Raw genomic sequence first — 27,019 nt, 5'->3', positions numbered from 1 at the left:
GTTAAATCAGGGGTGCCCAAAGGTAGATAGGGATCTACCAGTAGACCTTTAGCTGGGGATCAGTAGATCTCAAGACTCTCAACAAACAGCCTGTCCAAATTACCCCCCTATTTCATGCTTTTGATTCCGATATTTATTATATTAAGGTTATGCAAGAAATAGTTGTTGAATATAGCAATATCATTTCTCTCATAAATCAATATAATATTTAAGAAATCACCATGTTATAAAGGGAATACAACGGTATAATTGGATGTCAGACGCCTGTAAAATACAGTCCCCAACTCCTTCTCCCCTCTTTCCCTTTTCACCAATAACAAAACAAAAATTGTCAATTTTGGAATGTATATTTACGCATTGATTCAAGAGTCTTGAAACACTCTGTTATTTACTAAACAATTTCAATATATAAAATAAAATAAATCTTAAAAAAAAAAGAAAAAAAAAGAAGGGGAACTCAGAGACCTCTATCATCTCCAAAGGCCTGTTCCTTGCCATGGCCACGTTCCTTTCATTCCATCTCTTTAGAATGACAAGATTCAAGCTGGGTGCTTGTGAGACGGCAGCTGTATTCCAAAGTACAGGTCGCATAGAGACTTCCGTCCAAGTGACCTGCAGTTTAAACACACCCAAGAGAGGCATTCCAGCTGTTCCGGATCAGATACCACATATGTAAATATTATTTTGGCTCAGTGCTTCATGGCAGCTTTTATTGCCACGCTTAATGGTTTGTTTGCTCAGAATAATACGTAGTTAAATTAAGAAAAGCTGGAAGCTACCTCTGTTTTGCATGACTAAGGTGTAATGTTTGGATTAATGTAGCATTTTTAGTTGGCAGCCATCAGTTACATGTAATGTCAATCCCTTGTCTTCTGGTTGTTGCTCCAACATTGTCAGCCTCAAAAAGTTATGATGGGGATGTTTCCCTCCTCTTGTTAGATTTCCTTGTTTAATAGTGATGCTCCAACCAGGGTCGGACTGGGTCAGCGGGACACCGGGTCAAAACCCGGTAGGCCTCGCTGGCCCAACCTAATCCCCACAGCAGCTCCTGCGCTTCCTAACCTCCCTCACCGATGATCGGAAGAAGAAATAATGTGTAGGTTCACGTTGGTGGGGGGAAGGGGAAAGAGGAAGCGTTTCAGTCTACAGTTGGCGGATATGCATCGGTGGTGGGGCCCCAAGTTGATTTTTGGCTGGTGCAGGGGGCCCACTGGTATTATTAGCTGGGGACCTGGGGTGGGGGCAGGGGGCCCTGATGTGGCAACCCGGTGGGCTAAGATCCCCCGAGTCCAATGATGGCTCCAACAAGCATTTAGTTAAAGGTCTAGGTCCTGGGTAGGGTATTTGCTCTCCAGTTGAGTGACAGTGTTGGGCTTTATAGTGAAGAGGAATACGAGAAATTATGAGAATACAGTGGAACCCCCATTTTACGTTTTTCAGGAGACCAGGAAAAAATGATGTAAAATCCGGGAAAATGTAAAACTAACTCGGAAATGTGTTAAACTAACTTTTTCTTCAAGTACTGAAAGGATATAAGCACAGGAGTCTGTTTTACCGTATATACTCGAGTATAAGCCGAGTTTTTCAGCACCCAAAATGTGCTGAAAAAGGCTACCTCGGCTTATACTCGAGTCAGTATACGGAGTTGCTGTGCTACTGACCGGAGTCCCGTGCCACTGCACCCCTGATGGGGCCCGCAACCCAACCGATGATTAAAACAGACCGCAGGTTCTCCATGGCGCTTTGCGAATGATGTTGCCGGCTGCGCATCATGTGACGTCACCGCCCAGCGCCAGCCAGCGCAGCGTTTCAAATTGACCGCACGCACATCCAGGTAAGCCCTGCCCCACATCTCTTCGGGTCGGCGTATCTGTCCAAATACTACGGTACATCTTAAGAACAGATCCCTATATTGAACCGCCAGGATTCTAAGCGCTTCTAATTTAACTGCGGGGTAAGTGCAGTCACTAGCTGCTCACAGTGAGCGCACCTACGATCCTGCTCTATTTCAGTTTTTTCCGATTAGGTACAACCTCTGACGTTCTAAATACCCTTTGTGTTGTGAGATTAATACATTATCGGTATTGCTTTCTGTTAGGCACAGGGAACCTAATTACCATACCATACTCCCTTTGATTGTAAGTATAGTTGCACTGTCCCATCAATCACCTCCACCACCCATGCTTAATAAAACATACCTTACTGTTATTGTATTACCATACTGGTAAAACACCATGTCCAACTGGCATTGTTATTAAAATAAAGGTAGCATAGAAGGCAGGGGGACGCACTGATAAGAGGCACCGACTGGCGGTAGATTTACTGGAGGCTAACTCTGCTAATTACAATTGTGCCTCAGGCAACGATCAGTAGCGGATTGTTATGGTCATGAAAAATCAATCTGACATTCGGATCCACCAAAACATCCAACCCCTTCACCCACGAGAGTCCCAAAATAAATTTTCAAAATTTTTTAACCCACTCATGCCTCATTTTTGATTATTAAAACTTACTAGTAGCTGCTGCATTTCTCACCCTAGGCTTATACTCGAGTCAATAAGTTTCCCCAGTTTTTGTAGGTAAAATTAGGTACCTCGGCTTATACTCGGGTCGGCTTATACTCGAGTATATACGGTACTTTGAGATACAATATTTACTGTGTTAATAACAAGGGTTAAACATTGCAGCGTCAATGTTACACTATGGGGGGCATGGGCAAGACTCTCTGTCACTCACATACACAACCTAAAGCAATAAGTGATTAGTGCAGGACTGTATAAGGGGCAGACTAATTGGAATTGACCATTTACAGGCAGAACCATGGCAAAATATACATCTGGTTAATATTTTAAACCTCTTTATTTCACAAATAATAACATTCATAGAGGAAAAAAAGCAAGGACAAAATTTTGATGTAAAATCCAGGAAAACATTACTTAAAATCAGCGAAATGCATCCATATAAATGCATTATAAATTGGTTGGACCACAAATAAAAAAATGTAAAATCCAGGAAAACTTGGGGGCAAAATCACTAACCTCCGAAAATTTGCCAGCAACGGCTTCGCTCACAGCGCAACACTTTGGCAGGTGTAGATTCGCATGGACAACGCTAATTCACGAAAATCCAAAGTTGCGTCCAGGGTGCCGAACGCTGGTTGCGCTAGCGTTAATTCGGCAAGCAAAGCGAAGTTGCGCTAGCGTTGGCTAATTTGCATATGGAGGGAAGTTAAAGTTGAATGGACGTATATGTTGCAGATTACATTACACAAGCCCGGGAAACCTTAATAAAAGAAAAAAGATTTGTTATATTGCCCTACACATGAGATCAGTGTATAGTTTATGTGCCATATGTAAGGAAATGTAGGGGGGAAGCCTGGTACCCCAGAAAAAATTTACGATCTTTTGCAGCCTATGACCCTGAAAAATGAAAAGTCGCCAGCGTTTTTTGGGACTTAGACTTTTTGAGGAACTCCTATTTACTCTATTGCACTTTGCCTGGTCTGAGGTGGCGAAGGGAAGTCTGACGCAAGAGGTAACGTTCAGTATCTTAGTGAATTTGCGAAGTAACACTCTTTCGCCAGAGCGAAACTTTGCCTGCGAAGTAGCGCTATAGTCTATCCCCTTCGCTAGCGAAGTTACGCCTGCGACCATTAGTAAATTGGCGAAGTATCAAAATGACGTCACGCGGATTTTTTCCAGCGTTAGTCACTTCGTCCTTTAGTAAATTTGCCCCTTTAAAATCATGGTACTTAAAATTGAGCTTTCACTGTACCTGAATAAGGGACCCCAGAACATAATTTTTACTTATCTGCTTGCAACTTGTGGTGCTCTTGCTTACCTAGGTACAATAATGTTTCTCTTAAATGAAACATCATAGATGCACCTATTCTAAGCTACTCTTTAATTGTTACATGTTGTACATTCGATTCCTATTCTGCCTTCATACGATATTCTGGGGGGTGTATGGCAGAAGACTCGGACATTGGTCGGCTTGTCACACTTTTGAAGGCACCTGAACATTGGCCACTGTTAGTGCTGAATCATCAGATACAGGTAGAATTCTATTGTTTCTATCTGTAAATCCGATGATTCAGTTCTACACGTGTGTATTGAAACAAACAATCTTTCTTTGAAAGATCTTCTCCATGAAAATATATATACTGTTTTATAAGGGATGCACCGAATCCAGAATTCGGTGTGGGATTCGGCCTTTTTCAGCAGGATTTGGATTCAGGCGAATCCTTCTCCCCGGCCTAACCGAATCCTAATTTGCATATGCAAATAGGGACAGAAGTGAAATTGCATGACTTTTTGTCACAAAACAAGGAAGTAACAATTTTTTCCCCTTCCCACCCTTATTTGCATATGCAAATTAAGATTTGGATTTGGTTAGGTATTCGGCTGAATCTTTCACAAAGGATTCGGGGGTTCGGCCAAGTCGAAAATAGTGGATTTGGTGCATCCCTACTGTATATACAACGTTGCAATGATTCAGCGGGGGGAATTGTAAAGCTGGCCATAGATGTAAAGGTTTTTAAAAGATCTTTTCGTTATTGTAAGACCAAGCTTATCTTGAAAGATCGTTTCAATTGTATGATTTGTCCATCAACTAAAAAGACCATTTCAAGCGATGTTGTCTTGTTGAAGTCAAGAAAACTGAGGGAAGCTGCCTGCTTGGCCCTGCAAACACAGATAGATGTCACTGGGGTCGATGAAATTTTTTTAACCTGGCCGATCAATTTTCTGATTTCTGATGTTGGACGAAAAATCGCTAGATGCACAATCGTTCGATTCCCACTAACCTCACGATAATTTGACAAATTGTTTGGATTGCACTAAAATCAGTCGTTCACCAAAGAAAAATCTTTGCGTCTAGTCTTGACAACCACTGCCCTAGTGCTTTCCCTTTACTGTATAGAGATATTTGCATTAAAACAGGCGACCAATGAGGCCCATAGCACAAGGGACATGTTCTTGCCAGAATTTTTTCAGCCAGAATGTGGTATTTCAGCCTTTTATTTATTGGTATAAAGTCCGTCTCTCACTCTTGCCCAAAAGTTCCATGGCCATCAAAGTGACCATCTATGCATTTAGAAAACATGATTCAACATAGCAATAAAATCCACTCCCCCCCACCCTATTTCACACGCTTAAAAACTATATTTTCTTTCCACTCAGATTCATAATTTCCTTTTCAATCCAAAACAGAGAATTTGTGCAGCATGTAAAGAGCAGCTTTTAGAGGCTAGTAGTGCTCTTCATGCAGGAGCTGAAGTATTTTGTTTGATTTAGTGGATCGCACAGCGCCATTACTTCACTATATCCCCGTCTCTTGTATAAACGCTTAAGGCTGCTGTATCATTACAGTTTATGTACAATCCGCTCTGCTAAAGAGTCTCTTAGGGGCTGCAACGCGGCGCCTGTTTTATATCAAAGCCAACGTATTGTTCTCTCAGAGACCAGGCCTCCTCGCTCATGATGACTGGAGGCCCTACAAACAGTCTGGTCTCTGAAGAGCCTTTTTTCCAGGCAATAGCTTGTATAAAGTAGCCTCTTACAAAAACACAAGGCTGAAGGTGCCATTAGTCTCGGCTCTAATCTCCCCAGGTTAGCACAGCAGATATCTGCCTGCATGTTTACAGTAACACATTCCTATAGGGGAATAAACAGAAGTCACTTGTTCTCTATACACATTCCTGACTGACTGAAATAAGCAGCCTTTGTAGCTACCCATTCCTTCTGATTTTATTGACAGGGATTCGGTGGGGTTTAAGAAAAGCAACGTGATGGGGGCACAAAGTTTAATTTGTTTAGCGACCCAAACACTGGCAGTATAATGCTCACAACTTCTTCACAACTTAAGGAAATTGTTCAGAATTAAAATAAAAACTGGGTAAATAGGATGTGCAAAAAACATTTTTTCATATAGTTGGTTATCCGAAAATGCATACCTCCCAACATTTTGAAAATTAAAATGTTTGACCACGCCCATTTTTTGTGACCACACCCCCTAATTACCATGTTCATTTTACAAAATTTGGCAGTTTTTTTTAGTTTTTACAGTTTTGCTAATGAAGGTGAATTGACTTTGAAGGGGAATTGACTCCCAAGGGACCTGTTATCTTATATTGTTACAATTACTTAATTGCTTATCTAAAAAATTGCTACAAAATTATCTTATCTGCTGCTGTGGCAGTTTTGGGCTCTCTGCCAAAAGCCAATTAAGTTAGAAACGTATCTTTTTCTGGCTGTTCAGTGCTGAGAAAAACGTGACTTTCCAGTACAAACGAGGGACTGCAGGTTGAGCTGTCCAAAGAGGGACTGTCCCTCTGAAAACGGGACAGTTGGGAGTTATGAAAAATGTAATGTATAAAGGCTGGAGTGACTGAATGTCTAACAATACAGAACACTACTTCCTGCTTTTCAGCTCACTTGGTTTCCACTGATTGGTTACCAGGCAGCAACCAATCAGAGATTTGAGGAAGGAGCACATGGGCCATAACTGTTGCTTTTGAATCTGAGCTGAATGCTGAGGATCAATTGCAAACTTGCTGACCCGTTATGTCCCATGTGGCCCCCCCTTAAAGTCACTGACTAACTCAGAGTTAGAGCTGAATAGCAGGAAGTAGTTTTTTGTTCTGTTAAATAAGACATCCGCTCACTCTGGCCTTTATACATTACATTTTTGGTTAACTAATCATATTAGATTTTTTATTTTATTTCGCACTGCTATTTACCCAGTTTTTATTTTTACACTGAACTGGTTCTATAATGGGTACTGTATTGTTAGAGCCATACACAGGCCACCATTTGCTCGTGTACAGGGGACAAAAAAAAAAGATGGCTGCCCTAAATTATATCTGACATAAGCTCCCTCCGCCCTTCCCTCCACTCTGCCCCTGCCCTTTGCTGCTTCCCCTCTCCTCTCTGGCCCTCCCCTCTGCCGCTTCCCCTCTCCTCTCTGGCCCTCCTCTCTGCCGCTTCCCCTCTCCACTCTGGCCCTGCCCTCTGCCGCATCCTCTCTGCCCCTGCCTTTTGCCGCTTCCCCTCTCCTCTCTGGCCCTCCCCTCTGCCGCTCCCCTCTCCTCTTTGGCCCTCCCTTCTGCCACTTCCCCTCTCCTCTCTGACAATTCCCCTCTCCTCTCTGGCCCTCCCCTCTGCCGCTTCCCCTCACCTCTCTGGCCCTCCCCTCTGCCGCTCTGACATGGGGCTAGACATTTTGTGAATTTCCCAGCTGCCCCATGTCATGTGACTTGTGCCTGCACTTTAGGAGAGAACTGCTTTCTGGTAGGCTGCTGTTTTTCCTTATCAATGCAACTGAATGTGTCTCAATGAGACATGGATTTTTATTATTGAGTGTTGTCCTTAGATCTACCAGGCAGCTGTTATCTTGTGTTAGGGAGCTGCTATCTGGTTAACTTCCCATTGTTCTTTTGTTTGGCTGCTGGGAAAAGGGAGAGGGTGATATCACTCTAACTTGCAGTACAGCAGTAAAGAGTGACTGAAGTTTATCAGAGCACAAGTCACATGACTGGGGGCAGCTGGGAAATTGACAATATGTCTACTAGCCCCATGCCAGATTTCAAAATTGAATATAAAAAAAATCTGTTTGCTCTTTTGAGAAATGGATTTCAGTGCAAAATTCTGCTGGACCAGCACTATTAACTGATTCATTTTGAATTTTTTTTTTCCCATGACAGTATCCCTTTAAGTGTGCCCTGGTGAGGTCTGTTTGACCCCTGTTCCCATACCACTATAATGCACAATATTATCTGCCCCTATAATTTAGGACAGTTACTTAAAATGACTTTCTGTTCTACTTATTGGTTCACAGTAGAATAGTGTTCTCTGTAAATATAACCAAGCTTGTGTGTGTTCCCACTGTGCCACAATTATTTGGGCAAGCATACATGTAGTATTTCTGCATGGAACATCTCATTAATCCAGAAGAAAACCCCTATACTGCAATTTGATGTACATGGACCTTTCAAGGACAACTGTTCCTCACAGAGCTTACAATCTTATTTTGTTGCTTGCAATGGCCAAAGATTTCTCAGAGCCTTCAGTGTTTCCTTGATTCCTGTATCTTTGTTGAGCCAGCAGCTTTCTCCAATAGATGCAGTTACTAAATAGAGAATGCTATAAACCTCAGCTCTGTCACGTTTTGCTTAAAAGGCACAAAAAAGTCCAATTGCAGCTGTTTCCATTTCTGCAGTACAAAATACATCACACTCTAGAAATAATATTTTTGAAAAGCGGTAAAAGGAGAAGCAGCTATTTCAAAGGCAAAACAGTGGCAGGATTAGTTCATTAGACTTGATTAACTTTTTAACAATATTTGCTTTTCTGAAGTGCAGATTCCATTGACGTGTACGGGCCACTTCCTTTTATTTATCTGGTAGGGTTTGTGAGAGAGGTGCAAATTGACATAGATGGTTTGATTCTTTTTTTTTGTTGTTGCCAGAAGGGCAGTGGTTGCCAAACATTTTCAGTTGAAACTCCACGTTAAGGTCATACCTCCCAACAAGGTCCAACCTTTGGTCGGGGGCCCTCCTTGAAGGTCCAACTTCTGGTCAGGGTCCCAATAGCTCATGGAATGAAAACAGATATAGAAAACTATTGGTGTATCAGCCATTCACAATATTTAGGACAGCAAGTATATATTTACCTTAAAAGGGGAACTATCGCAAGCATGAAAATTTAATATAAGATGTATTAGAGCTCACTCTATTAAAATCACCAGACATCATGTCTCTCTACATGCAGGATTTGTGCAAAAGGCAGTTATTTTGTTACATTTTGTTTGTACTGGAATCAATTTGAGTGAGTGATATCGGGGAAGCCTGTCGGAGGACCCCACACACGGGCCAATAAGCTGCCTACTCTGTCTGTCGACCGCTTTTATTGGTCCGTGTATGGCCAGCTTTAGTGTGCCCTTGTGAGGTCTGTTCGACCCCTGTTCCCATACCACTATATTTCAATATTCTCTGCCCTATCATATAGGGTGTGTGTATAATAGACTGTGGGATGGTATGGGTGGTTGGTGTACAACAGTATCTTTAGACAGTGGGTTGCACTGCTGCACATGGTTTCTTAAGATCTTGCCACCTAAATTGTTTCCAGACATGCTGTCTCCTAGATTTGCATTGGGGAAATAACCAAAACACGGCCAGATCTACTGATATTCCAAACCAGCAGCAGCAGAGATGGCGAGTTGTTGGGAGAGATGAAGGAAATAGTTAGAATTTCTTGGATCAAGATCAAAAAGTAATGCACAGCGTCTGGAGGGAAGGCTGATGGAAGGTAACGTGGGTGGGGGCAGCAGAGAGGAACATGGCTACTGTGCTCAGTACTGTACCCTCCCTATGTGAGCTCCCTTCTCATAGAGACACTATAACCAGTTTCTTAGCAGTGCTTAAAGGGATACTGTTATGGGAAAAAAATATTTTTCAAAATGAATCAGTTAATAGTGCTGCTCCAGCAGAATTCTGCACTGAAATCCATTTCTCAAAATAGCAAACAGATTTTTTTATATTCAGTTTTGAAATCTGACATGGGGCTAGACATATTGTCAATTTCCCAGCTGCCCCAAGTCATGTGACTTGTGCTCTGATAAACTTCAATCACTCTTTACTGCTGTACTGCAAGTTGGAGTGATATCACCCCCCCCCCAGCAGCCTAACAACAGAACAATGGGAAGGTAACCAGATAGCAGCTCCCTAACACAAGATAACAGCTGCCTGGTAGATCTAAGAACAACACTCAATAGTAAAATCCCATGTCCCACTGAGACACATTCAGTTACATTGAGAAGGAAAAACAGCAGCCTGCCAGAAAGCATTTCTCTCCAGGCACAAGTCACATGACCAGGGGCAGCTGGGAAATTGACAAAATGTCTAGCCCCATGTCAGATTTCAAAATTGAATATAAAAAAATCTGTTTGCTCTTTTGAGAAATCGATTTCAGTGCAGAATTCTGCCATTCATACTTACACAAGAATAGCAGCTTCAGCTTCTTCTTCGACCAGTGGAACATGGAGCATGTTGACGTGTTTTGTCGCCCCTGCTTTTTGTGGAACCATGGGCATCGGCTCCAAAACACCCATTCTTTAAAGGGATGGTTCACCTTTGAGTTAACTTTTAGTATGTTATAGAATGGACAATTATAAGCAGCTTTTCAATTGGTTATTTATTTTTTTTATATAGTTTTTAAATGGTTTGCCTTCTTCTTATGACTCTTTCCAGTTTTCACACGGGGGTCACGCACCTGTCTAAAAAACAAATGCTCTGTAAGGCTACACATTTATTGTTATTGCTTCTTTTTATTACTCATCGTTCTGTTCAGCCGTCTCCTATTTATATTCCAGTCTCTTATTCAAATCAGTGCATGGTTGCTAGGGTAATGTGGACCCTAGCAACCAGATGGCTGAAACTGCAAACTGGAGAGCTGCTGAACAAAAAGCTAAATAACCCAAAAACAAGTAATAGAAAATGAAAAACAATTGCAAATTGTCTCAATATCTTTCTCCATCATAAAAAAGTTAATTTAAAGTTCCAGTTGACCGAGAGCAGTGCAGTTTTATGCATTTTTTAAACTGACAAGGGCACTTTGTCCCCAATCCTCCACGCATCAGAACACCAATCTGCCATTGCTGAGCTGAATTGCAGAGTTCACCCCACTGAACTCTCTAAACCACCCACCGAGTCCAATAATCACCAGACTATGTAGGAAAAATATATTTGTTAGTGTAGGATATTTATATCCTATTGGGACGAAACTGGGCATTTATAGCTCATCAGGTTAAGAAGTGCTGTCTCATACTGTTCCCTTTTTCCTGCAAAATTCTCTAATTTTAGGTAATGTCCTGATTTAGGTTTACATTTGCAGCATCCCAATTACTGGAGAGTTGATTTTTTTTTTGGAAGTGTGGAAACTAAATGGCATATGATCCGAGAATGTGGGACAAGTTATTCTGCCTTTCCTTCTTTATTATTTATTAGCTTATTTTTATGTATTCTTACTTCGCTTTATATGTCCTTAGTTTTTCACCAGGCCCGGTTACCCATAGCAACCAGTTAGCATTTCCTGGTCTGCTGCAGTAAGCAAGCATCTGATTGGTTGCTGTGAGGGACTGACTGCAGCAAACTTTCGATTATTACATTTCTCCACAAGTGTTCTAAAAAAAATATTCCCCAGGGCAGTTTTCCCCTAGCCAACACATTCATTCTCACTGCGAGTAAGTACTCTGCCCGTGGCCAGTGCATTCATCCTCATTACCATTTAGTACTCATTGCCCCTAGCTGGTGGGTTACAGGTTGGATATTCACAATTTACAAAAAAAAGATGCTCTCAGTGCACACAATACACTATGCTCTCTTCGGTTGTGGTGCTAATTTTACCCTTTTGAGCATCTGCTAAAGGAGATTGTTTTGCTTTTCTGGCATGTTCTTACTCCAGTCGGCAGAATGGAGCACCCCCTCTGTGCTTTCTTGCATAATGCACCGGGACTGTGTGTGGTTTGCATAAAGATAGCCGTGTTATTGTACTGTTGGCGTGTGCTGGCACTCTCCCAACCACAGGACAAACACACAGTGGCATGCAGAGAACCCGTTTGTCTGTTTAAAGGCTTACCGCGTCAGCAGAGCACTGTGAGCCAAATGTAATCAAGAATAATTTATACAATGCGCTGGCAGCCTCCTCATTAAATCTTCAGCCATGCTCTTTGTGTTCTCTGCTAATTTATGCTGTTATTCTGATGGCCGGACCACCAGCCATGGTCCACTTTGTTAAGCTCTGATTGGGATCAGAGCTAATGTGTCTCTTGGTACGTCTATTTACCTTTTTCATAAGTTCTACACTTTTTGTACTTAAAGAAATACTGTCATGGCAAAACATGTTTTTTTTCAAATAATAGTGTTGCTCCAGCACAATTCTGCACTGAAATCCATTTCTCAAAAGAGCAAACTGATTTTTTTTATATTCTATTTTGAAATCTGACATGGGGCTAGAACTATTGTCAGTTTCCCAGCTGCTCCCAGTCATGTGACTTGTGCCTGCAAGTTAGGATGGAACTACTTTCTGGCAGGCTGTTATTTCTCCTACTCAATGTAACTGAATCAGTCTCAGTGGGACTTGGCTTTTACTATTGAATGTTGGTTTTATATCTACCAGACAGCGGTTATCTTGTGTTAAGGTGGCCATACATGGATAGATCCACTCGTTTGGCGATGTCGCCAAACGAGCGGTTCTCCCTCCGATATGCCCACCTTGAGGTGGGCAATATCGGGCAGATCCGATCGTGGGCCCTAGGGCCCAACGATCGGATCCTAGCATTCGGCAAACGGGCGGTCGGATCGCGGGACCGCATCAACGAACAGATGCGGCCGCGATCCGACGGGATTTTCTGTCCCATCCTATCGAGATCTGGCCGACTTTCTGCCAGATCTCGATCGGGGAAGCCCGTCGGGGGCCCCCATACACGGGCCAATGAGCTGCCGACACAGTCTTTTGAGAAATGGATTTCAGTGCAGAAGTCTGCTGGAGCATCACTATTAACTGATGTGTTTTGAAAAAACGTGTTTTCCCATGACAGTATCCCTTTAATGGTTACTGAGTGCAAAACTTGTTTTGATAAAACAAAGCTCCTCTTCTTCGGGGCGACTAATCTCCCCGAACTGCCTTCCCGCCGGCTAAAATGCAAATCGCACCCGGGGGCCATTTGTTTTCCGAAGTTGTCTGACGAAGAAACTTCAGACGACTTCGGAAAACGAATCGCTCCGAGTGCCATGCCGCCGGTGATTTACATTTTGGAAGGCAGGGGAAGCAGTTCGGGGAGATAAGTCGCCCCGAAGAACAGGACATTTGTCGCTGGGCGACTAATCTCCCTGAATCTGCTTGTGTGCCCTGACCCTTAAGGGGGCATACATGGTCTGACATTAGCAGCCTAATTGACTACTTTTAGAGGCCCATTAATCAAAGGTCGAATTTCGAATTCATGTGAGTTTTTTAAAACTCTCAAACTCCCATGAACTCGAAATTCGACCAATCAAAATTTTTTAAGGTCGGTGTTTAGAATCGACCCAAAAACTCGAATCGAATACTAATCTAACAAAAAAAACTCGATTCGAGTTTTTATCTCCGAAAAAACTCGAAAGTCAGAAAGGCTGCAAATAACTTATAATTGATCCCTGGACATCTCCCATTGACTTAAACAGCAGTTTGGCAGGTTTTAGGTGGCGCATTGTCAAATTTGAGAATTCAAGGGCCAGAGTATGATAAATCTCAAAAATCTAATTCTAATTATAAAAAAAACTTGAATGGAATTTGAATAACTCCATAGTGGAATTCAACAGTTTTGACCATTAAAAAACTCAAAAATTTTCAATTCGACCCTTGATAAATCTGCACCTTAATGGAGTCAGCACTTATTGGCCCCTTTATTGTTCCATGTTGTACTGTCTGCCCAGTATCCTGCCAGGGAGCATCCAGATATCCGTGCAAGAAATACTGCAAAATGATGCAAGGGTTAGTAACTGTATCATGTCAGTGAGATGCGACTGCTCCTCGCTGGATGGATAAGGCTTTATATTAAAGAAAGCAGAGCTGCTATTCCTACAAGTGCTGTTCCCTGTGTTAGTGCTAGCCATATAGAACTGGAGCAATCTGCTTTTTATTGCCCCAAGTGACTAGTCGGAGCTCTTTTGGCTTCTGCCAGAAGCACAGTATATACCTACACAGGACATTCTCCCCTGTTTATCATTCTGATTTGTACATTGACTTAAGACGCTGTAACTCGGCAAGCAGTGCTTGTTGTCTTGGCTGAATAGTGCCGGGTATATAACCTTACAGGCAGTTGGGGATTCTCAAATGCAGACTATAAATTAAACCAGTTGTACATTGTAGCAACAAAGAAGTATTTCTTTGTTATCTATGGAGTCAGATATTTTAGAAGTTCAATGCTGGGGCAGCAGTAGGTGGTTTGGGACGTGTGTCTGTAGTTTGTGTGTGTGCTGTCTGTGTGTGTGTGCGTGTGTGTGTGTCTGTCTGTCTGTGTGTGTCTGTGTGTCTGTCTGTCTGTCTGTGTGTGTCTGTGTGTCTGTCTGTCTGTCTGTGTGTCTGTCTGTCTGTCTGTGTGTGTGTGTGTCTGTCTGTGTGTCTGTCTGTCTGTCTGTGTGTCTGTCTGTCTGTGTGTTTGTCTGTGTGTGTGTGTGTCTGTCTGTGTGTGTGTGCGTGTCTGTCTGTGTGTGTGTGCGTGTCTGTCTGTGTGTGTGTGCGTGTCTGTCTGTGTGTGTCTGTCTGTGTGTGTCTGTGTGTGTGTGTGTGTGTTATAATCTCACCCAGTAAGGACCAAAAGTCTCACCAAAAACCATCTTTGTGGAAGGCAGACAGGGATGTTTTTCCATGTTTCCCTATTAGCTGTATCTAGGCCATTTATCTAGATGAATGTGGCATAACGTATGTTTTAGGAAATTATTATAGTAAAGAATGTTCTCCTACAGAGACTAGGGGATTATTCTAATTAAAGGGGTGCTTTACGTTTAGTATGTTCTCGGCAGCTACAGTCTTCATTATTTATTTATTTATTTTTACAGTTTTTTTCAATTTGATTATTTGCCTTTTTCTTCTGACTTTTTCCAGCTTTCAAATAGGGGTCATTGACCTCATCTAAAAAAAAAAAAATACACTGTAAGGCTACAAAATATTTATTACTTTTTACTACTCATCTTTCTCTTCAGTCCATCTCCTATTCATATTCCAGACTCTTATTTAAATCAGTGCATGGTTGCTAGGGTAATTTGAATCCTAGCAACCAGATTGCTGAAATAGTTGCAGAGCTGTTGAATGAAAAGCTGAATAACTAAAAAAAAAAAAAAAAACCCAAAAAGAATACAAAAAAATTAAAGCCAATTTCAAATCATACCAAAAGTTATTTTAAAGGTAAACAACCCCTTTAAGCTCTGCAAACTGAGGGGAAGACTTTGCTGAGGGGAAGAGGCTAGTTTTCCTGTACTAGAGACGGGCACATTTTTTTGCCATGAAAAAGCACCCATGATGCCAATGCATTATAAAAAATAAAAAAAAGTTCCACAGCTTGAAAACGCCCCATGACCTCAATGTGTTTTGGGATTTTTGTCTGTTTCATATATTTTTAAGGACAGAGTTGCCCATTGCTATTCTCTACCCATACACTTCAGCTAATTCTAGGGGATGAACAATTTGCTGAGCACACTGCCCCACTACACAAGTGATCCTGCACCCCCTCGCCCCAGACTGACCAGCATGGAGTATACCACTGTAGCTCCACTTACAAACTCCACTTCTAAACCTCCTTCAGGATTCCCCAAACGTTTGTCAATTCTACTTTGGTTTTTCCCTTTTGTGCTTGGTTGTTTTTTCTTTCTATAGCGTTTATTGATGACAACTTACAATAGTTTTTTTAAATCTGTAGCTGCAGGGAGGCGGAGCTACAAGTTGGGCCTCCCCTTTTACACCCTTTCTGTCCCGTGTTCAACCTCTTCTTAAAGGGGAACTCTGGCTTCCAAACCAAAATTTGATAGAAGCCCACAAAACACAGACACCCCTAATATATCCATCACAGTTACCTGTTTCGTCAAAAAGTATGAATAAATGCCATTCTCTATGCTGAAATCCAGCTGGGACAGTTCTTCTCATTCTGCTTCATTTGAAATCCGGGCAGGGAAGGAGGAACTAAACACTGATGTTACAAATTGTAACAACCTCTCCACAGCTTACAGACAGCATGCAGGAACTACATAACCCACAATGCATTGCACTATGATGTTCAGTTCCTTATTGAAATCACATGTGCAGGGAATTGTGGGTTTTGGAGGATGCAGGCTAAGGACAGATGGCTGTTGATACAAAGTAACAGTAGTCAGCCAGGTTAGCAAAGTAGTCAGAGAGATCAGCAGAAGAGCAGGGGGCTAGGCTAATGGAACTTCCAAACCATTAAAAATAATGAAAAGTCTGCATATTTTTTAATTGATGTATATTGCAAAGTTTACTTTTCAAAAAGCTCAATTTATGTTTGTATGGAGATCCCCTTTAAAAACCCTTTTGCCATGGCTGCTGTGATCCTGCCGGCGTGCTTTCGCTTTTCCTTTTCTAGACACGGCACATGGGTTAACATAAACTAGACGGGTGGGGATGCTATAAAAAGCCCTTGCCTGGAGCAGTTTAGTATTATCTAATGATTACAGGTAGGGCAGCGTGCCTAAGGCGTAACCTTGACAAACATTGCTATAGTTTCATTACACAACTGCCGTTTAACTCCTAGTGGTTATTAAATGTCATTTCTGTGAGACAGTGACAAGTCTGCGGAACAAATGACATTTCTGTTTCTTAGACAGGAAAATTGTAAGGTGGAGCCGCTATTGTGGGAGCAGAAGTGGGTTTGTAGCGGAGCCATACCACAGAGGAAGTAACGTGTGAAATCATTCATTTCTGTGCAGCTGTAGGACCTTGTCTTTCCTGCTCTGGGACAGTACAACACCACTCATATTTTCCTTTAATGCCTATATTATCTCTAACCATTACACACAGTTTCTTTTGGCTCTTGTACAAGTGAAAACCTTCTTGTAGCAGAAGCAATTCACGCACTGCATGCACATAGCATAGATGAGAGATTTTAATCTTCACTTAAAGGAAAACTATACCTCCAAAATGAATACTTAAGCAACAGATATCAAATTAAGTGGCATATTAAAGAATCTTACCAAACTGGAGTATATATTTAAGTAAATATTGTCCTTTAAAATCTGTTGCCTTGAACCCCCATTTTGTGATGGTCTGTGTGCTGCCTCAGAGATCACCTGACCAGAAATACTGCAGCTCTATCTGTAACAGGAAGAAGTGTGGAAGCAAAAGACAGAACTCTGTCTGTTAATTGGCTCATTTTTGATACATTAGTTGTTACATTTTTCAGCAGCTTCAGCCACTGCTGAGCACCCTCTGCATGCTTTGTCAATGCAAGCTTTGTTATAGGAACAGTAAGACCACAAAATAAGTGTTTTAAAGTAATGAAAATATCATGTACTGTTGCAATTTTTACATGTGTATATATACTCGTATTCATATAGTGTTTTTTACATTACAATGTGTCCTGATCAGAGACTAGATATCTGTCTGGAGGCACCTGAGCATTTCTTGCCTTCAGCAGAGCAAATGACTAAGCCCTGAAAGTGCTAGTAAACCTGCATGGGAGATAGAAAAGAAGATGACAGTTGGCATAGACATCTAACATTTGGTCTGTGAAGGAAGATTGCTCTCAGTGAGAGTGGACGTGTACAGCTGTCCTAGCTTTGGAAGTAGTTAGATGCCTCCAAGTCTCTTGGAGCCACCTATATGTAATAACTAAATATACAAATTTATTTTTATGAAATAACATTTAATGAGCTATGGGTATTGATATGGTAAAGAAATTAAACAAGTCAGCATCAGCCGAAGGGTTTCTATGTAATTAAGTAATTGTTATTGTGAAACTGTACCAACTGTACATTCTTTACATTATGTTTAAATTTGTTTTTTTGCAGGATGGCCTTAACTCAATCGTCCTGGACCTTGATTTCCCTGCACTACGAAAGAACAAGAATATAGATAACTTTTTAAATAGATGTAAGTAGATTTTTATACGATTGCCCATTGTCATTAAAGGAGAGCTAAAGCCTAAAAATGAACATGGCTATAAATACTGTATTGTATATAAGGAACTTACTGTAGCAGAAGACCTTTTCATGAATCTCTCATCCAGACCTTGTATAGAAACATGCGGACGAGTGCATGTTATTTATCTCAGTTGAACCCTTCCCCTTAGTGTTTAGAGAGTGAAAGGGTACAGATAAGTAAAATGGCAAGGGTATCTAACTGGTGGTCTGTAGGTCAGATTCAGCCCTTAAAGAGATTTCTGTCCCCTCCTCCTTTTATTTTATTACATTGTTGTATTTTAATAAGTCACACCCCTAACAAGTCAAATAATTGTCCCATGGGCGACTACTGTCCTATTGTAGGAAGGGAAGTATTTTTTGTGCACAGAATAAGCAGTGTCTGGGGACATTAAAGGAAAACTATACCCCCAAAATGAATACTTAAGCAACAGATAGTTTATATCAAATTGAATGACATATTAAAGAATCTTACCAAACTGGAATATATATTTACATAAATATTGCCCTTTTACATCTCTTGCCTTGAACCACCATTTCGTGACTCTATCTGTGCTGCCTTAGAGATCACCTGACCAGAAATACTACAACACTAACTGTAACAGGAAGAAGTGAGGAAGCAAAAGGCAGAACTCTGTCTGTTAATTGGCTCATGTGACCGTACATGTGGTTTGTATGTGTGCACAGTGAATCTTACGATCTCTGGGGGCGGCCCTTATTTTTTAAAATGGCAATTTTCTATTTATGATTACCCAATGGCACATACTACTAAAAAAGTATATTATTATGATAATGGTTAATTTGCATGAAGCAGGGTTTTACACATGAGTTGTTTTACTCAGTATCTTTTAATATAGACCTACATTGTTTGGGGGGTATAGTTTTCCTTTAAAGGGATTCCGTCATGATTTTTATGGTGTATTTTTTATTTTTAAATTATACTGTTTACACTGCAAATAATTCATTCTACCATATTACATTTGTAACCCAACAAGTGTATTTTTTTTTTAGTTGTAATATTGGTGTGTTGGCGCAATCTCAGGTCATTTTGCCTGGTCATGTGCTTTCAGAAAGAGCCAGCACTTTAGGATGGAACTGCTTTCTGGCAGGCTGTTGTTTCTCCTACTCAATGTAGTCACAGTGGGATATGGATTTTTACTATTGAGTGATGTTCTTATATCTGCCAGGGAGCTGTTATCTGATTACCTTCCCATTGCTCTGCTGAAGTTTCAGAGCACAAATCACGTGACTGGTGGCACCTGGGAAACTGACAATATGTCTAGCCCCATGTCAGATTTCAAAACTAAATATAAGAAAACCTGTTTGCTCTTTTGGATGGATTTCAGTGCAGAATTCTGCTGGACTATTAACTGAGGCATTTTGAAGAAAAAAAAACATGGTTTCCCATAACGGTATCCCTTTAAGCTTCATTTTTAGCCTCTATTATTATAAGTTTCTATGTCTTTGCCCACACTTATTCCTTGGTTTAAGCTATCTTTTCCTCATCACCCTTTTCACTGTATATTTGCATTTTGCTGCCTTGAGGTTCAGGGTGATTGCTGGGCATTTGTGCTAATACCCTGTACCCTGGGGCTGTATCCTTCTGTGAAACAGCAGGGTGCAGAGCATCTCTAGGTTAGCCTGTCCATAGTCATAATCTGTTTTTAACTTCACAAGAAAGGGTGCCATTCTTAATCTAGGTTTAATAATGATTCTGACAGCAGTGACCCCTTTAGCATTTAATTTGTTAATTTTTCAGATGAAAAAATTGTCAGGGAAGTCCGCAAGCTTCAGATGAAAGCCGAAGACTATGACGTTGTCAAAGTCATTGGAAGAGGTGCCTTTGGGGAAGTCCAGTTGGTAAGACTTTAACATTTTATTGGAGTAAAATGAGTCACTTGTTTTATTGCTATAATTTCACAAACCAATCTGTATGCATTGTATCCAACAAATCCTCAGACTAAATTCAGAATTTTGCTTATTACTTCCTTTTTTCTCTCAAGCCTTCTGAATTCCCCTTTGATGGGCATCAGATATCTGATTTAGATCTCCTTAAAGAAATTGTTCAGTATAAAAAAAAACTAGGTAAATAGATAATAAAAAACGTTTCTAATATAGTTAGTTAACCAAAAATGTAATGTATAAAGGCTGCAGTGACTGGATGTGTAACATAATAGCCAGAACTCTACTTCCTGCATTGGAGCTCTCTTGGTTTCCAATGATTGGTTACCAAGCAGTAACCAATCAATGACTTGAGGGGGGGCCACATGGGTCATAACTGTTTCTTTTGAATCTGAGCTGAATGCTGAGGATCAATTGCAAACTCACTGAACTGTTATGTCCCACGTGTCCCCCCTTATAGTCGCTGAGTCTGACTAACTCAGAGTTAGTGAGTTGAAAAGCAGGAAGTAGTGCTCTGTTCTGTTATGTTAAACATCCAGTTACTCCAGCCTTTATAGTTTACATTTGTTGATAACTTACTATATTAGAATTTTTTTTATTTTGCACAACCTATCTATTTACCCAGTTTTATTTTTACACTGAACTGTTCCTTTAAGCATTAGAAACCTGTTTATAAAATGCTTGGCTATGCAGAAACATGCTGCAGGTGGCTTCTGTTAGTACAACTCACACTAAAACCCGCTTAGCCTGGTATCTTTATATCAGGGCTGTATGGAGGTCTTCAAGGCTCTAATGAGAATCAGGTCGCCAGCAAAAATACATTTATCTATTCTTAGGCTTCAGTGTAAATGTATATATATATTATAATAAAGGGTAGCTATCATGGTAAATATATAAAAATGCTTATGGGTAATTCTACATTTTAATTCAAAATTATATATATATATATATATATATATATATATATATATATATATATATATATATATATATATATATATATATGGATTCCAATGGTTCCAGCACGCCGATGCTGAGGTATAATATACCCAGGTGCTATATATATATATATATATATATATATATTTAGAATTACTTATAAGCATATTTATATGTTTTCCTTTAAATAAGTAGTTTCCTGCTTAGCTTCTCTGCAGTCAGGCAGATTGTCTTGGCCAGCGCCTTGTATGTGTATATTGGACACTACCTCGTCTGAGGTTCCAGGGTTGCCCTGATGTAATTGCTACGTAACCCTACCCATAGGGTGAAAGAATGAGCTGCTTGCAGGTGTATTGCCTGTACCCAACTATATATAGTTTTTTTTTTTTCTTTTGCTGGCAAATTATATACATTTTTCATGTAGTTTAACAATAGAACAAATGTCATTGACAAGTGGGGCCTCTCAGGAAGCTCTGTGTTTACCATCCGGCCTGGCTCTGCTAGCTGTCACTCTGCTAGCTGTCACTCTCTCAGTGAGCTGCGACACATGGAGTCATTGTGGTGGTGTGTTCTGCAGTTTCAGATTTGTAGATTTTTTTCTCAGGGCTCATAACTGGTTATTCTGTAGGGCTAATTGTGATTCAACATACTTGTTGTAGCTTGTGGGTGGACATAACATCCTTCTATAGTCCCACCATACAGAAACAGTGCTGTAAAATATAGGAAATTGCCAACACAACTTGCTGCAATGCAACTGCCAGCTTCTTCTAAAATGGAGCTGTTCAACTCTCTAAATGGAATGGGCTGATTGTTTGTTGTGCCACATTTTCAGAGGCTATGTTAAAATGTTAATGGAATACAAATAATTCTATTGAGCCCTTGAACTGTCTGGAGAGCCATTCCATTTCCTTGCAGGGTCACGCCCAAAGCATGCTGGGTAGTGGTATTTACAGTAACTTCAATAGAATCCTAACAACAAAGGTAATAGGTAGCACCTCCCATTGATAGAGAGATATAACATATAATGGTGTGCAGGGTCACATGATATATAGAGCAGAAATACAGGAGAAAAAAGTGTGTCCCATATACTTGCACCATCCCATTATTAAGTCTGAAATCCCAACAATATAAGTTAAAACTTAACTTTTATTAAATCAACTAATTCAACACAAGAAAGAGAAAAAAAGAAGAATTAAAAACAAGGTTAGGTAGGGTAGCTATATCGACACAAGGTCATTAGCTAGTATACGATACAAAATGTCGAGAATGTAGCGTGGGTTTATGCTACAATAGCAACTATTGCCCACCATCAGTCTCGACTGCTGTCATGCTGGCATACCTCTGTGCATGTAAGGGGTAAATGGCATTTGGAGTTAAATAGGCGGGGGTATATGCACCTGGTCCCTTTTCTCGGAAGGGATAGTAAAGCTTGAGAGGCGGAAGCAACCTTCCGATATCGAGAGCCCTCGTATCCTCCCACACCACCCTTCCTTTGTGATCAGTTCCCCAGTATAGGACGCAAGTAGCCGATCGGCAAAGTGCCTTAAAAGTTTTGGTCGGCAATTTTACGGTGCCCTTTTCCAACCCTTCCGCCCTTCCTCCCTTCCTCCCTTCCTCCCTTCCACAGAGCCGCCCCAGCAATTGATCGTCCCTGCCTAACGGTTTTAAAATTAGATGCGCCTAAGGCTCATCTAATTTTAAAACCGTTAGGCAGGGACGATCAATTGCTGGGGCGGCTCTGTGGAAGGGAGGAAGGGAGGAAGGGAGGAAGGGAGGAAGGGCGGAAGGGTTGGAAAAGGGCACCGTAAAATTGCCGACCAAAACTTTTAAGGCACTTTGCCGATCGGCTACTTGCGTCCTATACTGGGGAACTGATCACAAAGGAAGGGTGGTGTGGGAGGATACGAGGGCTCTCGATATCGGAAGGTTGCTTCCGCCTCTCAAGCTTTACTATCCCTTCCGAGAAAAGGGACCAGGTGCATATACCCCCGCCTATTTAACTCCAAATGCCATTTACCCCTTACATGCACAGAGGTATGCCAGCATGACAGCAGTCGAGACTGATGGTGGGCAATAGTTGCTATTGTAGCATAAACCCACGCTACATTCTCGACATTTTGTATCGTATACTAGCTAATGACCTTGTGTCGATATAGCTACCCTACCTAACCTTGTTTTTAATTCTTCTTTTTTTCTCTTTCTTGTGTTGAATTAGTTGATTTAATAAAAGTTAAGTTTTAACTTATATTGTTGGGATTTCAGACTTAATAATGGGATGGTGCAAGTATATGGGACACACTTTTTTCTCCTGTATTTCTGTTCAATAGAATCCTACCTCCATGGGTTAAATACTGTGGTGCTCTATCTGGGAACTTTGCTGCTCTTCAGTTCCATACATGTAGCAATAACAAAGAGAAATCAGATGGCACTCACCAAGCAAAATGTGCTGAATTTTTATGATTTATTCAGATCTCTGCACAAGGTTTCAGGGGATCAACCCCCTTTCTCAAGTGCTCTTACTGTATTTACAGTAATAACTAGAAATCCAGTGTTTAGAACAGAGCTCTGCAGTTGAAGGACTGGGGCTGAAAATATCATGTGCTTCCCCTCCCAATCTTACATCTTTACAGGATTATTTGTACAGGTATGGGACCTGTTATCCAGACCTGAGGCTTTCCGGATAACAGATCTTTGCGTACTTTGGATCTTCATAAATTATGAAATAATGTAAACATTAAATAAACCCAATAGGCTGGTTTTGCTTCCAATAAGGAATAATTATATCTTAGTTGCTGTTATTACAGAGAAAAAGGAAATAATTTTTATAAATCTGAATTAATTGGATAAAATGGAATTCAGAGCTTTCTAGATAACGGGTTTGCAGATAATGTATCCGATACCTGTATGATAATCATCCCAGAAAATGGTAAAAGTTGGGTAGCACTGGTTTAGGCTGTGTAGCAAGTTTGTAGGCCATGTAAAGAGCACCTCTCCATTTTATAGTGAATAAAGTACCCCCTCTTTTAAAATACAAGGAAATTATAAGTTACCGATGAGTTTCATGACCATATAAAAACATGAGGCCAAAGGCAGAGTGTTTTTATATAGGTCATGGAACTCCGAGGTAACTTCTAATATCCTCATATTTTGCAACTGGGGGTACTTTATTGTTATATACACGTTTCAGTGAGTCATGTGACAGAAATGACATCAGAACTCACCGTTTATAACTGATGACATCAGAACTCACTGTTTATAAGGATATCATTTACAAGATATTCATGGCTTTTGTGTATTATAAGGATATTAATGATTTGGAAACTATTTAGAGGGCAATTTACCTTTAAATATATTATTTAGAGGGCAATGTACCTTTAAATATAATTTATAAGGGTATCATAGAAGCATCAAGACTGTAAAGCTACCTAGATACAGAAATCCTCATTCTGTGAGCTCACTAATAGATGCCATGATCTGTGGAGGATCACATTCATGGCCTGATGCTGTTAAAAAGGAAAAGTTGTAGGAACCTTGCTAATTAGCAAATTCACTTCCTGGAAAGAGGGAGGTGTGAAATGCTTAGGCAAATTCAATTTATAACAGAAGAAAAAGAAGTAAAACACCCCTCTTTTCTAACACCCAACCGATAATATACTGACCAGTGATTTTATACAATGTAACTCATATTTATTATCAGGTGTAATAAATTATCAGCTGCCCAATTAATTGTGTGTATGATTTAAAGTGCTTTTGCTTCCGCTTAATTGCGTATGCAACCTCTTAAAAGTGCTGCGTGCTGAATGAATAAATATAATAGTTCATTAATTTAAGCAACCATGAATAAATCACTTTATAAATGAATCCAATTAAAGTGCTAGTGCTGAAAAATTTATTGCAATCTCAGATTGCCCTTGTGCAAAAAATAAATTTTTAATTTTAAAAAATAGCAAAAGTTGTTGGGTGTTGGTAAATGAATTAAAAGTAATTTATGAATTAAAAATCAAAACCAGCATTTGAGAAATAAAAGTAGGAATATGGAAAATAGAATAGAGGTGGATGCTGTCCCTGCTTATTCAGATTTTCCAGTCTTCCAAGTCGATATCTGACTAACCTCTGATATCAGCATTGCCTTTATATGAGGGCAGCCAATACCAGCCACTGTATGGTTTACTTAAAGGGCAAGTAAAGTCTAAAATAGAATAAGGCTAGAAATGCTGTATTTTGTATACTAAATATAAATATGAACTTACTGCACCACAAGCCTAATCAAACAAATAATTTATGCTTTCAAAGTTGGCTACAGGGGGTCACCATCTTGTAACTTTGTTAAACATCTTTGCAAGACTAAAGGTGGCCATACACGGATAGATCCGCTCGTTTGGCGATGTCGCCAAACGAGCGGATCTCCCTCCGATATGCCCACCTTGAGGTGGGCAATATCGGGCTGATCCGATCGTGGGCCCTAGGGCCCAACGATCGGATCCTAGCGTTCGCCAAACGGGCGGTCGGATCGCGGGACCGCATCAACGAACAGATGCGGCCGCGATCCGACGGGATTTTTAACCCCATCCGATCGAGATCTGGCCGACTTTCGGCCAGATCTCGATCGGGGAAGCCCGTCGGGGGCCCCCATACACGGGCCAATAAGCTGCCGACTTGGTCTGTCGGCAGCTTTTATCGGCCCGTGTATGGCCACCTTAAGACTGTGCACATGCTCAGTATGGTCTGGGCTGCTTAGGGATCTTCATAAACAAAGCTGCTTGAGTTCTGCATGGCTGGGAAGTAAGTCGGGGGCTCCCCCTGCTGTTAATAAGTATGATTGTTTCCCTGCTCAGCAGTTAGGGACCATCTGACAATTTCTATCCACATCAGTAAATGAAGGGAGAATTTCACTGCATACAGTCAGGTTTCTGATAAAAACGGTACATATTTTTTAATTAAAGTATATTGGAGATAGGTTTCTTTTTCATTAAAGAAGGTAAAAATGGGATTTTATACATGCCCTTTAAAGGGCCATCATACTTACTTTTCAGCATTAGTTCCTTAAATAGGGTTTTTGCTTAGCATAATGTATGCCTTAGCATAATTTATATCTTTACAGGGAAAAATCTGAAACTGAAAGTAAAGTTACATTCTGTTTTCTAGCTTTACAAGAACAATCCAAACTAACCACAGAAAAGCCGTCTGTGTAACCAAACCCCTCCCTTCCCTAAGCTAAAGCCTTTGAGATACAACACAACTTGTGAGATATGGACAGGGGTACAATGTGACTTTATAGCAAGTAACAAAAATCATTGATATTTCTTGATTAAAACAAGTCTACACAAGCCCTTTTCACTGTACTACTGTTGAAATGGCAGCATTCTTCTATAATAAAATTATTATTATTAATTTGGAACAAAAGGTCCTGCAGACCCTTATACATTAATATAAAGAATATGGAACAGGATTTTATATAGAAGAGTTTACGTTTTAATTTTAGTATGATGAAGAGAGTGATATTCTCAGATAATTTGCAGTTGGTTTTTATTTTTTTATTATTTGTGGTTTTTAGCTTTTTATTCAGCAGCTCTCCAGCTTGCAGTTTCAGCAATCTGGTTGCTAGGGTCCAAATTAATGTGCAAAAAAATAGTAGTACATGTATAGGATTCCTTATCCGGAAACCCAATATCCAGAAAGAATGTCTTCCATAGACTCCATTTTATCCAAATAATCCACATTTTTAAAAATGTTTTCCTTTTTCTCTGTAATAAAACAGTAGCTTGTAATTGATCCAAACCAATATATAATGAATCCTTATTGGAAGCAAAACCAGCCTATTGGGTTTATTTAATGTTTAAATGAATTTCTTGTAGACATAAGGCATGAAGACCCAAATTACGGAAAGATCCATTATCCGGAAAACCCCAGGTCCCGAGCATTCTGGATAACAGGTCCCATACCTGTAATAACAATACATTTGTAGCCTTATAGAGCATTTGTTTTTAGATGGGGTCAGTGACCCCCATTTGAAAGCTGGAAAGAGTCAGAAGAAAAGAATAATAAAGACCAATTGAAAAGTTGCTTAGAATTAGCCATTTTAGATATTACATATTAAAAGTTTAATTCTGTTTACACCAGGTTCGCCACAAAAGTTCTCAGAAGGTTTACGCTATGAAACTCCTCAGTAAATTGGAAATGATCAAACGATCTGACTCTGCCTTTTTTTGGGAAGAAAGAGATATCATGGCCTTCGCTAATAGCCCTTGGGTAGTTCAGGTAAGGTGTTTGCTTATTGATACTCCTGGGTTGTTTATTGGTTGCATTAATATATGCTCATGTTCATGCCTCCTTTCACAAATCTGTACTTTTTGCTGCTTAAAGGAGAAGGAAACCCCCTGGGCGCAAAAACCCTCCCCCCTCCCCTGTGTTGCTTCCCCTCCCTCCTCCCCCTGGCCTACCTGTCCCGCTGGGCAAATGCCCCTAACTTGTTACTTACCCCTCTGCGCAGGTCCA

General features: G+C 40.5%; 1 protein-coding gene across 3 annotated transcripts in view; it reads left to right on the top strand.

Annotated features, from left to right (window-relative positions):
• Positions 1-27,019, top strand: part of rock2.S (Rho-associated, coiled-coil containing protein kinase 2 S homeolog) — a 127,970-nt gene that overhangs the window by 42,263 nt on the left and 58,688 nt on the right. For all 3 annotated transcript variants that reach the window (XM_018264206.2, NM_001161388.1, XM_018264207.2), the window contains 3 exon segments: positions 17,555-17,636; positions 19,443-19,543; positions 26,645-26,782. In XM_018264206.2, the coding sequence (XP_018119695.1) occupies positions 17,555-17,636; positions 19,443-19,543; positions 26,645-26,782 (321 nt within the window).

Source organism: Xenopus laevis, chromosome 5S (genome assembly GCF_017654675.1).
Source record: "Xenopus laevis strain J_2021 chromosome 5S, Xenopus_laevis_v10.1, whole genome shotgun sequence".
In the NCBI taxonomy this organism is placed as follows: domain Eukaryota; kingdom Metazoa; phylum Chordata; class Amphibia; order Anura; family Pipidae; genus Xenopus; species Xenopus laevis.
This window is presented reverse-complemented; position numbering and strand designations above follow the sequence as displayed.